The following is a 13,831-nucleotide window of genomic DNA, read 5'->3' as shown; positions in this document are numbered from 1 at the left end:
ATGTATGTATGCATTGGAATGACTGACTAAACTTACCACAAGAACTTCTGGACTTAGCTGACCGAGCAGGAAGCATCATATGGAAATGGACACTCACCACAGGTATCTAAAGGCAAGAAGCCCAAGAGCCAGGACTTGCCTAAGGCTGTTTAGTCAAGCTTTCTGGCCAAACAGACCAGTTCCCTTCAACTAAGCAGTGCTGAAAGTTTGTTCCTGAGATGAACCAACAGGCTGTCTCAGCCCGCACGGATCCAGACGAAGCTCCTTGCCAGAAAGGCAGGACTGCGCGGCTGTGGAAACTACAGATGGCTGCCTGTCCAAACTGAAGGTGTGAGCACTATGGGTAAGCAGCCCCGCCTGCAGCCTTGTCCTCAAGGCTGGGGGACAATACCTCTCCTTCTACCACCTGGCCCTGGAGTTCCCCAAGGGCTCTCACACAATCCTGCTCTCCAGCCCTTTCCAAGGGGTGCAATGTCATTTCCGAAAGGCCCTGGGCACCCTGCACAGCCATGCAGAGGATGAGGGAATCTGTTCTGGATGCGGGGATGGGGGGTGGGGGACTTAAAAAAAAACAACAACAAAGAAAAACTTATCAATAGGAGCATGGATAACAAGCATGGAATGCAAAGCAACTCAAAATCTCCTATGCAGTTCTCTGGAATTCAAAGTAATCACCCATTTAAAAAAAACTATGTCAGTTTCTTAAAAAGTTAAGCATATACTTACCAGTAATCCCACAACCCCAGTATGATAAATGAAGAGTACATGTTCATACAAAAACTTATATGACACAAGCTATGCAACCTCTGTCAACAGACACCGTACAGGTGGAGGAGAAAGGCTCTGAAAAATCAGAATTTCACGCTAACTTATGACCCCCCTTTTTGGTGTAATTGTAATATCAAAATATTCTGAGCAACCTTCCATTTACAACTGGATTGCCTCAGCCTCAGAAGGCTCTGCCTGGCCCAAGCAAGCAAGCACTGCACCAGGGTGAGAAATTCTTCTTGAAGTCAAAAGTGATTTTACAAATGGCTGATTAATAAAAGCAATTGGCTGTTATTGCAAAGTCAATATTGAGTCAGTACCGGAACATATTCTTTTACTGCCCGGATGGACTAGAACCCAAATCTCATCACTCTACTATTTCACAAAGCCTTCTATTCAATTTCTAAAGAACTACTTAAACTTTCTACTATCTTGTCTTTAGATATGGAAATTGATCCAAGTTCCCTATAGAGCTAATCAGGTTTCCTGTCGAGGCTTCAAAGGAATTCACTTTAAGCTTCCTAACTAGTTTTTCAGGATTCTACTATCTAGTCTTTAGATAAGGAAATACACCCAAGTCTCCTATTCAGAGCTAATTAAGTTTTCTACTGTCTAGACTTCAAGGAAATTGACTTAAACTTTCTAACTAGTTTTCAAAGAACTTTACTATAATTTGATTTACAAGAAATTTCCTCTTCCTGCCCTCACTTTACTTTACCCCTAGGATGTCTCAATGAGAATGAATCTATGTGCCTGATTTAACCTTGATACATTGATATTAAAAATGTTATAATCTCAACTAAAGGTCAAAACGACCCCAGACTATTCTTAGCAAAAAGGTGATTGTGATCTCAGCCCATTTCATATGCTAATGTCACCCCACTCCCTGCGTGACATGTACACAATAAACCTCTGCTGAAGGCAGAGCAGGAAGACTGGCACCCAACTCTGACTCCTGGGTCTTCATGCCCTTTTCCCCTCTGCCCCCCAATTTTTGGAATATCTGCTCGTCGACATCCTTCCCACCTTAGGCTCCTGCCTGTGTCTGCCTTTCAATGTATCAAGGTTAAATCAGGCACAAAGATTCACAAAGTTTAAGACTAATATTACTATATTTACCACAGTGAAGATTCACCAAAATAAAGTCCCTTAAACCTTATCTACTACGGAATGGCTTTCATTCTCATTGAGACAGCCGGAGATCAGGGGCAGGTCCCCGACACTTACAGACAAATGTTCAAGGCATTTAATTCAAAAATTGCCCAAACCTGGAGACAATACCAAATAGATATGAACTAGTGGGTAAATGAATGTTTTTATGGCCATTCAACAGAACAGTCATCACATTTGGCAGTTACAAACTACTGGTACATGTAACAACATTAATGAACCTCAAAATATAAAGCGAACTAAAAGAAGTGGCAGAAAGTATATGTATCTAGTCGCGTGGCATTTTAGAAGGCAAAGCTATATAGATAAAATGCAAGTCACTGGTTGATGGGGAACTCTGAGGGGGAGAAGCAATTCAACAAGAGAAAGCTGTTGAAACACTGATGACAAATTCCAGAACATGATTTTAATAATGGCTATCCCAGTATATCAATTTGTACAACTCAGAGAACTGCCAATTTTATCTTAATGTGATCAAAAACAAAGAAAACCCTTACATTTCCCCTGTGTACCTCGTTTGTTTTTTATTTCTCTAAATATTATCAAATCTAACTGAAGTTGACATATGCTGATATTAAAATCTTAACTGAAGACCTTAATAATTTTGATAACTTGAAAACCTTTTAGGTATCTGATATCACGGTCCAACAGCTTGACTAATAGTTTAGGCTTCACTTCCTTACTAAGTTTAGTAACTAAAATTACTTATTAAATCATATACTCTTTCTTGACAGAACAGATTACTTATAGCAACTGCTGTCAAATTCTTTAAGATTTACCTGTGAGTAAACTTCAATACTTAACAGGATAATAGTAATATACATTAAAAAATTTACCTAGTTTACCAAAAAATGGTATTTATTCACTGCACGACTTCTGCAGGAAGTTGTATTTCCTGATGACTCACAATGACTACAGTTGAAACCTACATTTTGCAGCTTTATCAGATACAGATATCTTCTGACTTTCTCACAAGGCTGTTAGCTTTTTTCTGTCATTAATCCCCATCAGGCTTTTCTAATAAGGAAAATTAAGTCACATTAGGTAAGAAATGTTTCATAAAACTGCTGGAAGACTATTACAGATTAAGTACAAACTCAACTCCACAATCTTAGGAAATAAGAAATGGAAATTCCTGAATGGACAAAAACCAACATCTCTGCCTAACCTTTTAAGGCCATTTTTTGCCAAAACTTATCACAGAATGAAACAGTTAAAAATATAATTTTTCCTTAAATACAGGAAGAAAAATGTTTTTGATCCTTGAAAATCAGTCTTCATAATTTTTTAAAAAAAGAGTGATTTACTTGTGCACACAAGAACTGGTGAATAGGCCAGAGGTATTGGCAGGTGGTAATGAAGAGATTCATCAGAGACAGAGTGGGGAGCAAAAGAGGGGGATCTACTGAAATCCACTGCTCAGGGGAGGGAGGAGTTGGGAGACAGAGGTCTGCTGTGCCCTGCAGGTCACCTCCCTGGGCTTGTGCCACAGTGGCTGCCAAAGCTTACTAGTACTGTCCTTAACCCTGCGCCTCCAGGGAGGCCCCAATTTTCACAGCTTTTACCAAAAAGTATAATCCTTTATGTTGTATTCAAGATGAGGAAAGCCATAATAAGACAATGAATCTGAAAACAAATCATATCCTCTGACATTTTCACTCTAATTTTTAACTTAGCTGTCTTCAGACTGAGAGGATATAGGTTTCTGGATAGAGAGGCTGAGTTTTTTTCCTATGGAAGAGAAAAGTTAAGTTCAGGTACTGTGTTTGTTGGACTATGTCAATAGTTTCTTATAAAGAAACATCTTATAAGGTACAAAAAAAGGAGATCTAAAGTAAGAATTCTTGGAATCACAGGACATCTGTTCTTATTCTCCAGAGGCAGCAGGACAAAGAAAAATTTTAAAAAAGCACTCTGACGAAACATTTGTAATGCTGTCAAGTGATGTTCACTTTAAGATTTAAAAAGAAATTTTCCCTTAACAAAACAAAAACTCTAAACCTTTTAAACTGGGAGACAAGGAGCTCACATGTAGAGAGATAAAAGGTTTCAATTCAGAGATCTAGATAAGACTCATAAAATTCATTAGGTAGTTAGGAATTGATAAAATTTTGTTAATGAGGGTGACAGTTAGATCTGGTAAAATTATAATGAGCATTTCCATAGCCTGTGATTTCTACCCTGTCTACAATTCTTTTCTAATGTATATATAAGTTCCAGTTATTTATATTTTGCTTATAATTGCCATAAATATAATTAGAAGCAATCAAGATGTTCTTCAGTAGGTACATGGATAAACTAGTCCAGCTAGGTAATGGAATATCGTTCAGCTCTAAAAAGAAATGGGCTGTCTAGCCATGGAAAGACATTCAGGAACCTCAATACTAAGTGGAAAGAGCTGATGTGTCATGGCCACATCAGCATTCTCGGAGCGGTAAAACCAGGGAGACAGTGCAAATATCAGTGCCAGTGGTTGCAAGGGTGAAGGGAAACCTAAATTGGGTCTAAAAAACAATGATTTTATTGCTTGATTTGTTCAAGGTATACTGACAATTTACTTGGCTTTTAAGATCTGGCCTAGAGTTCTATGATGGGGGAGAACACCAATATATATACATATTTCTGTAAAAAAAAAAAAAAAGTAACAATGAAACTGAGCATGCAGTGTTTTTACCCTTCCTTAAAAGATATATTTAAAAAGAGCAGTAAAATTAATACAGACAGAATTTCTAAAACTAGTTCAAAGCTCCTCGTATAGTTGGGGAAGAGAATCACTGGATACAGACACTATGCACACCTGTTAAATACACTAAATAGTTTAAAAACTATCAAATCTGACAACCAGAAAATATCTTTCACTTCAATGTTTAATTTAGTCATCTCCAAAGTGAGAAAATACGGGTACCCAGAACAAAGACTCGTCATATAAAGCTCCTCACCCTGTAAGCAGGGAAACGGAGAGTCAGAGAAAAGACGCAACTTGCCCTGAGTCAAGGCTACTTAATGAGAGCCTAGGACCTTGGTATTCCGAAGTTTAATGCTGGATTTTCCTTCCCACTATTACCATTCAAGAACACAAAATTACAATGAATTTCTTAAAATTTATACATGCTAATTTCTTATTCATTTTTTACGAGGAAATAAACCCACGGAGTATATTCCTTTGGGTAATAATTACTCATACATGCCTTACCCATTTACTCTGATTTACCCCAGATTTCATTTATAAAGAGAATCATGTTTTAAGAATTCTTAAATCGCCTAAGAAAGTGTCTCCCTCCAGGAGAACTTACATTAGTGTTTAATGGCCAAACAAAGGCTATTCTCCCCATTCCAATGCTACTAGCAAGAATTCGGAATCTTGCTTGACCTCCTACAGAGGTAAAATCCACCCTTGGCGGGGGCAGCTGTGACTCCGAGAAAGAAGCTACAAATAACATGCTGGGAAATTCAGCAGGCACTGTTATTATATCCTGTTTATACTGTCATTTTTCCTATCAGTAGGATATTATTTATACAGACCCCACCCATGAACTTCTTGTTTATCTTATTATAGAAATCCTCAAATCTATAAAAAGAGTCTTCTGTATTTGTTTCTGGAACAAGCACATGCGTTATAATTTTGCACCTCACTCCATTTTTTAATTTAGCCCTTTTTTTTTTTTTTTTTGCTATGCACCGCTGTTCACATTTTTATCTCAAGGTTGATTTGTTTCATTATTTCACACATCAGAGTTGACCTTAAGTGACTTTAGAAGACTCCATTAGAAGATGGGATTCTGGAACATCACATCCTTCTCTTGATTCAGGGGTGGACTTCATGGACATGCTCTGAGCTGCACAGGCGTAACCTGCTCCAAGGGAGGGCGTGTGCACGTACTGATCGGGAATCTGAGTGGGCGAGCCTGGGTGCCTACAGGCTTTCCTCATCCTGCTCTACCCAGGTAGGCCCACTCTGAGGGCCAGGTCCACTCATTCATTATTCTCTAGCTGGAACTTTTCCTGGAATGAAAGCTCTGTCCCTGAGTTTAGCTTGATAACCTGAGTGGATTGGGGGAAATGCAGCATCACAATACATGAGAAATACATGAATTCAGTTACGTTACCCAATAAGACAATGAATCAGTCTTGTTATAAATAATCCTCATCCGCTTGCCTCATGTAAATAATTGAAGTAGATAAAAAGAAAAATGCAAGTTCCTTAAGGGCGGAAACTCATGCAGCATGTGTTGCACAAATAGATAATTATTTCTGGAGAAGGAACATCAATGGAAAAGTCATACCAGATGAATTTTCACAGGTATCTCTTGTATTAATGTCACTAATATCCCCTTCACCCTACAAGTTGGCATTACAAAGCATCTAGATAAACACACTCTACAGAGTATGTGTAATGAGGGACTCTTTGAAGCTGTGTAAGAAAGATGTGGCTAAAAGAACAATACTCTAAGACACATAACAAAAGAAGATTTAGTACCATCATGTAATTAACCTCAGAAAAAGAGATCTCCATTTGCAAAAGTCAGGATGAGAGTAGTAAGGGCTAGGATTTTGGTAGACAGGAGTTGAAGAGGTTGGGGGAATAAGGCATCCTAGATACAACTAGTGATTTACACAACTAATGATTTACTGTCATTCATAAATAAAAATTATTTTGCTTCTCAATAAAGCACACCTGAAACTTACAAGTGGCAAAGTGATTTCATAGAAACAAAATTATGTGAAATATAAACACACAGCATTCACACACACAAGGACTGGCTGACGTGAGATTCTTGGAATGAAATTTAACACTTCTAAAAGGTCAAGTTTCATTTTTAAACTGAGTTAATGGTCAATAACAGCCTTTTAGGTAAATTAGGCTTAACATCAATATCCAGAGTACAGAAATACTATCTTAAAATTGGAAGGTTACTGTGAAAATCAAATCTATTTCACTATTGAGGTAAGAAACTGAGGCTCAGAGGTTAAAAAGAAACCAAAGCCACACAGCTGTTAGTGGCATGTTAAAAAAAAAAAAAAGGAAGAAGGGGAACAAATAACTTTCATATCTATCAACATATGATGCACAATAATTCATCACCTACGAAGTGTAGGATCCTCTTATGACTAAGGCATAGTTAATTTTATTAAGGTCTTGTAAATCACTAATAGCCCGAGGAAGGGAATACTACATGCTAACAAAGAAAAGACATGCTACTCCCCAATTTAAGAATGTCATAGAAAATGCCATCTGATTTGAGAATGACACACATAGCCACATATTCAGATGGAGCTGTGGTGGGTAATGGAATGTGATATAAAGCACAAGGAGAAGACAATGGTGACTCTTATCTTCTCAGTAATGGCTGGAGGAAAAGTTTACACTTACAGAAAAGTGGTTTAAAAAAATACAACTCTCATGAATCATTTTTTTAATAAAAGCAGGGATTAGATTTGGAGGACTGCAAAGCTTTTAAAAATATGAACTGTAGAGAGCAGTTGGATATACATGTGTCATAAATCCTGTCACAATTAAAAAAAAAAAACAGAAACCCTTCTTTAGCCATAAAGTAGGGAATTTTGTGCTTATTATCAATGCTATAGAATTTACCAGCACAAGTTAAAAAAAAAATCACTGGCGAAGTTCCATGATACGGGAGACAATGGGCTCTAAATCACAGGCATACATTATGCCCAAGCTGACAATCTGCACTGCAGCGCAGTAATGCAAGCAGTATTCAACATCTGCACCAGAAGGCGGGGACTAGACATGATTCCAGAATAAAGGGCTCTTTGGCTCTTACCTGTTACCTGTGCAACAACTGCTTGGGAAATCCTCCGATTGGCAAGAAAGGCTTTGATTTCCTCTTTTATCACACTGCTGTCCCTCCTAACAAAAACAGAAGACAAGACCAACAATGTATGTTGAAGGTAGAAATCCTCGTCTTTGCTAAGAAAGGTGAAGCAGAGAGGTGGGGAGAACACAAAGAAAGGACACAAAAATAAAGGGAAACAGACCAAGCTTGTGTGAAAATATGAAATTAAAACAAACCAAGAAACACCAAATATTCAGGTCCTACAACATCACATCATGACAGACGCTTCAGTGAGTGCCACAGTAGACAGAAGTCTCATACCAGAGGCTGGCTTATTGCATGCTGTGTGTAAGTCACATTAGGGACAAGGTTGCCATATGGTTGGTGTGTGTGTGTGTGTGTGTGTGTGTGTATAGGTTCATTACTGGGGAATGAATATATCTTACACAGACAGAAATCCTAGAAAAATAAAAAGCAAAAACAACAATAACAATCAGTTGTGGGTAGGTTATGGCTTCCCATGTTAACTGTACAACTGAATAAATTGTGTTCAGTTCATCTTTTAAAATCTTTGTTAAAGACTTAGGAGTCACCATCATCTTTACAGCTGCTAAAATGTCAGCCATTTAAAGAATGGCTTTGGCCTTCAGCTTCAGTTCTTTTTGCTATATAAACAAAAATATTTCTAAGTGGGATGGGTTGGATATAAAAGTTTAGTATGAAATATACTCATGAATTTCCATGTAATATGCATAATAGTATGTCTTATTCTGTGTTACTGGATTATAAATCACGTATTTATTTTTTTCCTACTAAATCTTTACTCATGTAAAAATTCAATGAATTCTCAAAAGATCAGACATTTACTAGGGTGGCAGTGAATGGCAAGAGTTATTGCTCCACCAGAAGAAACAGAATACTTAAATAAAAATCACACTTAAACTCTTAAAACTGAGCATTCTCTTTGAATGCCTAAGTTCAAAAGAATTACATAAAAACAGCAGTGCTTAACGTCAAATTCAAAAGTAATAGGGAATACTACAAAGAGTAACCTACACCCCATGGGCTAGAGCTGACCTGGCACCTCTTCTTAGACCGCCTGTGAGCTATGGCTGGTTTTCACTGATGAACATTTGCAATCAACTGATGCCAGGGAATGTTTACCGTCGACCATTAAGTAAAGTATTATTCCCTCTCCAACTGTCAAATGCCATGCTTATTGGACTTTCAAAAACTCTATTCAATTTCTATTATTTTACATTTAATTTGTCAAAATGTATAGGCATTCTTTTCTCTCATGTATGTAAGTATTTATGTTATAGTCTCAATTTTTCCTCCTGGCCACAAAAATCTAAAAATGTTTACCTTCTAGCCCTTCATAGAAAAAGTGTGCCCACCATCCCCAACTGAGAATAGGGATTGTGCATCTTTGCAGACCACCACAGACTCTTAAAGACTTCAGCTCTCTCTCTATATTATACTTGGATAACAAAAGGAAAAGTAACCTAGCCAAAATAAATAAATGAGGGGTGACTTAACTTAGAGCAGATGCTGTGGCCCCTACGTAAGGAGGGCTACACATTCTGTGGTTGGGGTCCACACTCTCCTTCAGGAACCTGGAAATAAGCAGGGAAGTGACAGAGGGGCAGTTTGCAACCAGGCAGTCTACAGTACATGCCGGTCTACCAGTTGGAAGTCCTACCGGATGTAAGAGTCAGCGGTGTAGTCCAATAAGGAAAATTTTTCCTATTGATCCAGATTCTAATATAGTTACTGGCTAGATTCCTTCCAAAATGCTTTGCTTACGTAATAACAAAGTGCTGAGTAAAATATGGATACTGTAGACCAAATAGGCCTCAATTATCTATCAATAATCAGTTGATGAAGTAACTTAAGCAGTATTAATTTAAATAACCTTATATGAGTAGAACAACCAAATCATTTGGCTTCAGATACAACTGCAAAATTAATCTGAAAAAATCTGAAAGAACTGCATTTTAACATATAGAATGTTCCTCTAGGAAAATATTTATTAAGGTTAAGTAAAGTGTGCTTTTGTAGGGATAATGATTAAATGGGACTTTCTTGCCTACTGATTTAAATTGGACTTTAAATCAATTTATTTTATGCCAAATTCACCTAGAGTAGACACTAAATCATACAGAGGAGATAATACTCAATTAACCCAGTAGGGTTTAGAATCTGTGAATTATTCACAGCATTGTAGTACAATAGCACCAAGGACTTCAGCAAGAAAGAAGGTTCTCCCCAAAGTTAGTTACCCTCTAATATGCTGTATTTTCAGACATTTTCACTACTGTTTCTAAGAACTAACAATGAAACAATGAATGTAAAAACCTTTACATTCAACAGATTTACCAGACATTTGCAAACTGAAGAAAAACCTAAGACTTCAAAGATCAGGGTGTATCTGAACAAGTCCTTAAAAATAAAGCTGGATGCTGGTTTCATCAGGAGGTAAAATGAGAATAGTAACATTCAATTATAAGGCTTTTAAATTTTTTCACCAAACACTGAAATTAAACTTAAATGATGTTTCAGATTGTGTACAATGTATATAAGGAAAAAGTGACCCAACGCCACAACCCTGCAACTAGAACAACACTGAATGAGCGCAGGCGGTTACCTCACAAAGCCCAAGGAGGAGCTCCAGGAAGAGACAAGTGACCTGCGGTGACTGAGACTGAAGTAAACCTCTACAGGAGTTAGGCAACCTGGAGACTTCTGTCAAGTCAACTAGGCACACACAGTTGTGTCACTTAGTTGGTTTTACCAGATCTTCTTCAAATATCTATTAGGTTTTTTTTTTTCTGTAATAACACTCAACTTTTACCGTGTCCAATTCTCTTACATAATTCAAGAGTTCCATTCCATGAGTTTTGTTCTTGTTAACGTCACAAATTCCCCTCATCCTCTCCTCATTCATTCTGTAACAATCTGCTTCTCCTCCTGTTCACACTGGCCCTGTGAAATCACCAGTTTCTTTGTTCTTTAAAGATTTTTTTAAAATTTATGCATACAGAACTGGGGTGCAGGGGCAGTGAGAGGATTCACCAGAGACAGAGTGGGGAGCAGAACAGACAAAGTACACTGCGGAGGAGAGCAGTGGGCATGTCAGGAGAGGTCTGCCGCACCATTTGGATCACCTCCGGGACCAGGGATCGAACTCACACTGAAGTGGCTGTGGCTGGCTTGCAGTGCTGCGCTTTAACCCACTGTGCCACCAGGGAGGGCCAAAATCACCAGTTTCTTAGTGAACACTCCTGCATTACACCAAATCTAATTTTCTCATCTTTCTATCTTTCTTCTCTGCATCTGAAATTTGATAGCTTCTTTAAAAAAAAAAATGAATCTCTTTCCTCCCTTTTCTAATAAAATCTCACACTCCTTATAGTTTCAAGTCTTATGGAATTAAAGTGAAGTACAGAGTGATCATTTTTGATGCCAGACTTTACTTCTAAGATAAATGACTATTTGCATCTATTGCCTTGAAGTCAGTATCATTTCTTACTACCTTTTCCAAATCACAGTCATGCTGGATTCATCTTACCTGGGTGATTTCCATAGTAGGATAACATTCTTTGTTTCACCCTTCATTGCTATTCATGTTATAATTCCCTAAATTTTCTAACAGACTTATCTTAATATCTGGATGAATTACTGTGACTTTTTTAAATGGAATCACCATATTAACAGACACATTTTAATTGTCTTCTACTAAGAGAAGTTTCCCTGATCTTCAGAGATAAAGATGACCTTTTCTTTTAATAGCAAAATTTAGTATTTCAATGATACTACTCACACGCTAATAAAGCACAGGCTATTCTGTGCTAGTCATTCCTGACCTGGTCTTACCTCTCCTCTACCCTGTACAGGTCTTTAGCACAGTGACTGTGTCTTACTCATCACAGGCATAAATCTACTAGGGTTTACTTTGTTCAATGAATGAACAAATCTGCACTTGGAGATAAAAGGCCATACACTGGAACACTTGATCTAGACAATTTATATAGCAACTCTAATTCTTATTTGCAAATGTGTTTTAAGCTTCCCAAATCAGAAGGAAAGAGTTATTCATGCTAGCTCAAAATGACAATGCTTCATTTTCTGGAGCAAGGACATGAAAAACTGCATGGTTAAAAGTGTTCTGCTTTGAGATGGTCCTTGTTTTCTTAGTTGATACATACATCCTTTGGGCCCTTACAGGGAGTAACTTAACATAAAGATTTCCAGAAATGGAGTGATGACTACTAAGATAGATTATACCACTGAAGAAAAATATAGTACATACAAATTCTTTTACTTTTGAATAAAAATCTGCTCCCCTTAATTGCTACCCATGGACATGCAAAAGATAACTTAGGAGAAAAGCTATTCTATTTGTATAAACAACTACATATTATGACCTATGGAATATAAATACCTTCGCTGCACAAGTAAATAACCATATTGTTAAGCCTACAGATAACCAACTTGGACAAAGTTTTATAATCGTGTATAAAACATTAAACACTCATCATATTTAGCACATGGGAAGCTAGTATTATCTTTAATGTATGGTACTGTTTATAAATACTGTTAAGTCTCACTTCAATTATTATTTTATAATATCAGGATGAAAACGTACACTTTTGCCAGCTATATGCCATTATTATTCCAGGGACACATATATACCTACAAGTATCTAGAACAGATGCATTTTCAGAGTGTTAACCTATGAAATGGGTCTTGCTTTATTTAGCTAACAGCTTTAAACATTCCCACAATGTTATATTCAACAGTTAAGAAATTACATTCTAATTTCCCCATTTTTTTAAAGCCTGATTAATTCCAAAATGGAAAAAGTAGCAATTACTTTCATTTTGAGTCTTAGTAAGTTGATCAGATGTACAGTTTTAACTTAATCAAGGTCTAAGAAAAATCCTTTATTATGCACCTTGAAGTTATAGAAGAAGCTTAACAAATGTGCCTAAAGTTAAGTGCTGTGGAGGCTGGGGATGGAAGCGCACAATGGCATACAATCTATGCACGTGCAGAGCCAACCCACTGCCACGCTCCCAGGATGTGGAGGGATAAGTAAGTACATGGGCGTAGGGTACTCAGAAAGAGGCACTACTCAAAAATTTCTCTAACATTCCACCAAGTAAAAATTCGCTTGGTAGTAAAGTGCTGGATTTGATGTGCAACCATCATAGGGGACAGAGGAAGCCCTTTGGGGCATTTCTACTTTGTCTCGAGTTACCTTAACCAGAAATTTACAAATATGAACCTTTATTTATAGAGGTAACAAGTATCAGACACAAACTGCTAATTCTAGGGTAGAATTCAGGTTCTGCCACTTCATAGTTGAGTATTCTTAGATCAAGTACTTAATTTATATAAACCTTAATTTCTCTGCTCTACCTCAGAGTATGCCTGAAACGATTAAAAGTGAAAACAGTGATGCAGTAAACTTCTCCCTCCCACTTAGGGATTGCTATTACCTGTAACTGTGAGAAAAATAAGAGGAGGGCACAAAGGAGGAGAGGAGGTGTGGCTGAGGCACACTGAGAATCAAAGGGCCAGAGACACCCGAGGGTTAGAGGGGTTAGAGGACACGAAAGATGCAGTCCTAGGAAGGAAGCAGAGAAGAGGAAAATGGCCCACCTAGGCACCAAGTGTTGCTAGGTAAGGTAAACACTGACAGCCTTGCACAGAGATGGATGTATTTAGTGATTAACTCCAACTTGTTGCTAAATAGGTTTTCTGTTTATTTTCAGGACACCACTGAGTTGCAGCATTATGCCAATTTAGAGTTTAATAGCTTAGATTTTAGACCTGTATGGTCAAGTTTTAGACCCTAACCAATCTTCCAAAGTTTTTTGTTTAAAAAAAAAAAAAAAATTGCCCTGAAATGTTTGTGTAGCTTAGTACACATTTGGGAATTAACTGTTATGTTAGCAGCTTGTTAAAACTGTTTATTAACAACAGCAACAAAAAACAGGCTACTATCTTAATAAACTGCTTAATAAAGTTTATTGTTGATCTCCTATATTCAAAATAATTAACATATATACTTGTTATATTTCAAAGAC

General features: G+C 37.4%; 1 protein-coding gene across 5 annotated transcripts in view; it reads right to left on the bottom strand.

The window, feature by feature from the left end:
• The window catches only part of HMBOX1 (homeobox containing 1), a 107,432-nt gene that overhangs the window by 65,419 nt on the left and 28,182 nt on the right, over nt 1-13,831 (bottom strand). For all 5 annotated transcript variants that reach the window (XM_012724881.1, XM_004682428.2, XM_012724882.1 and 2 more), the window contains exon 4: nt 7,725-7,810. In XM_012724881.1, coding sequence (XP_012580335.1) covers nt 7,725-7,810 — 86 coding nt within the window. The remainder of the gene's footprint in view (nt 1-7,724; nt 7,811-13,831) is intronic.

This window comes from Condylura cristata, unplaced genomic scaffold (assembly GCF_000260355.1).
Source record: "Condylura cristata isolate star-nosed mole 26May11 unplaced genomic scaffold, ConCri1.0 scaffold00014, whole genome shotgun sequence".
NCBI lineage: Eukaryota > Metazoa > Chordata > Mammalia > Eulipotyphla > Talpidae > Condylura > Condylura cristata.
The sequence above is the reverse complement of the archived record's forward strand: the minus strand, read 5'-3'. Positions and strand labels throughout refer to the sequence as shown.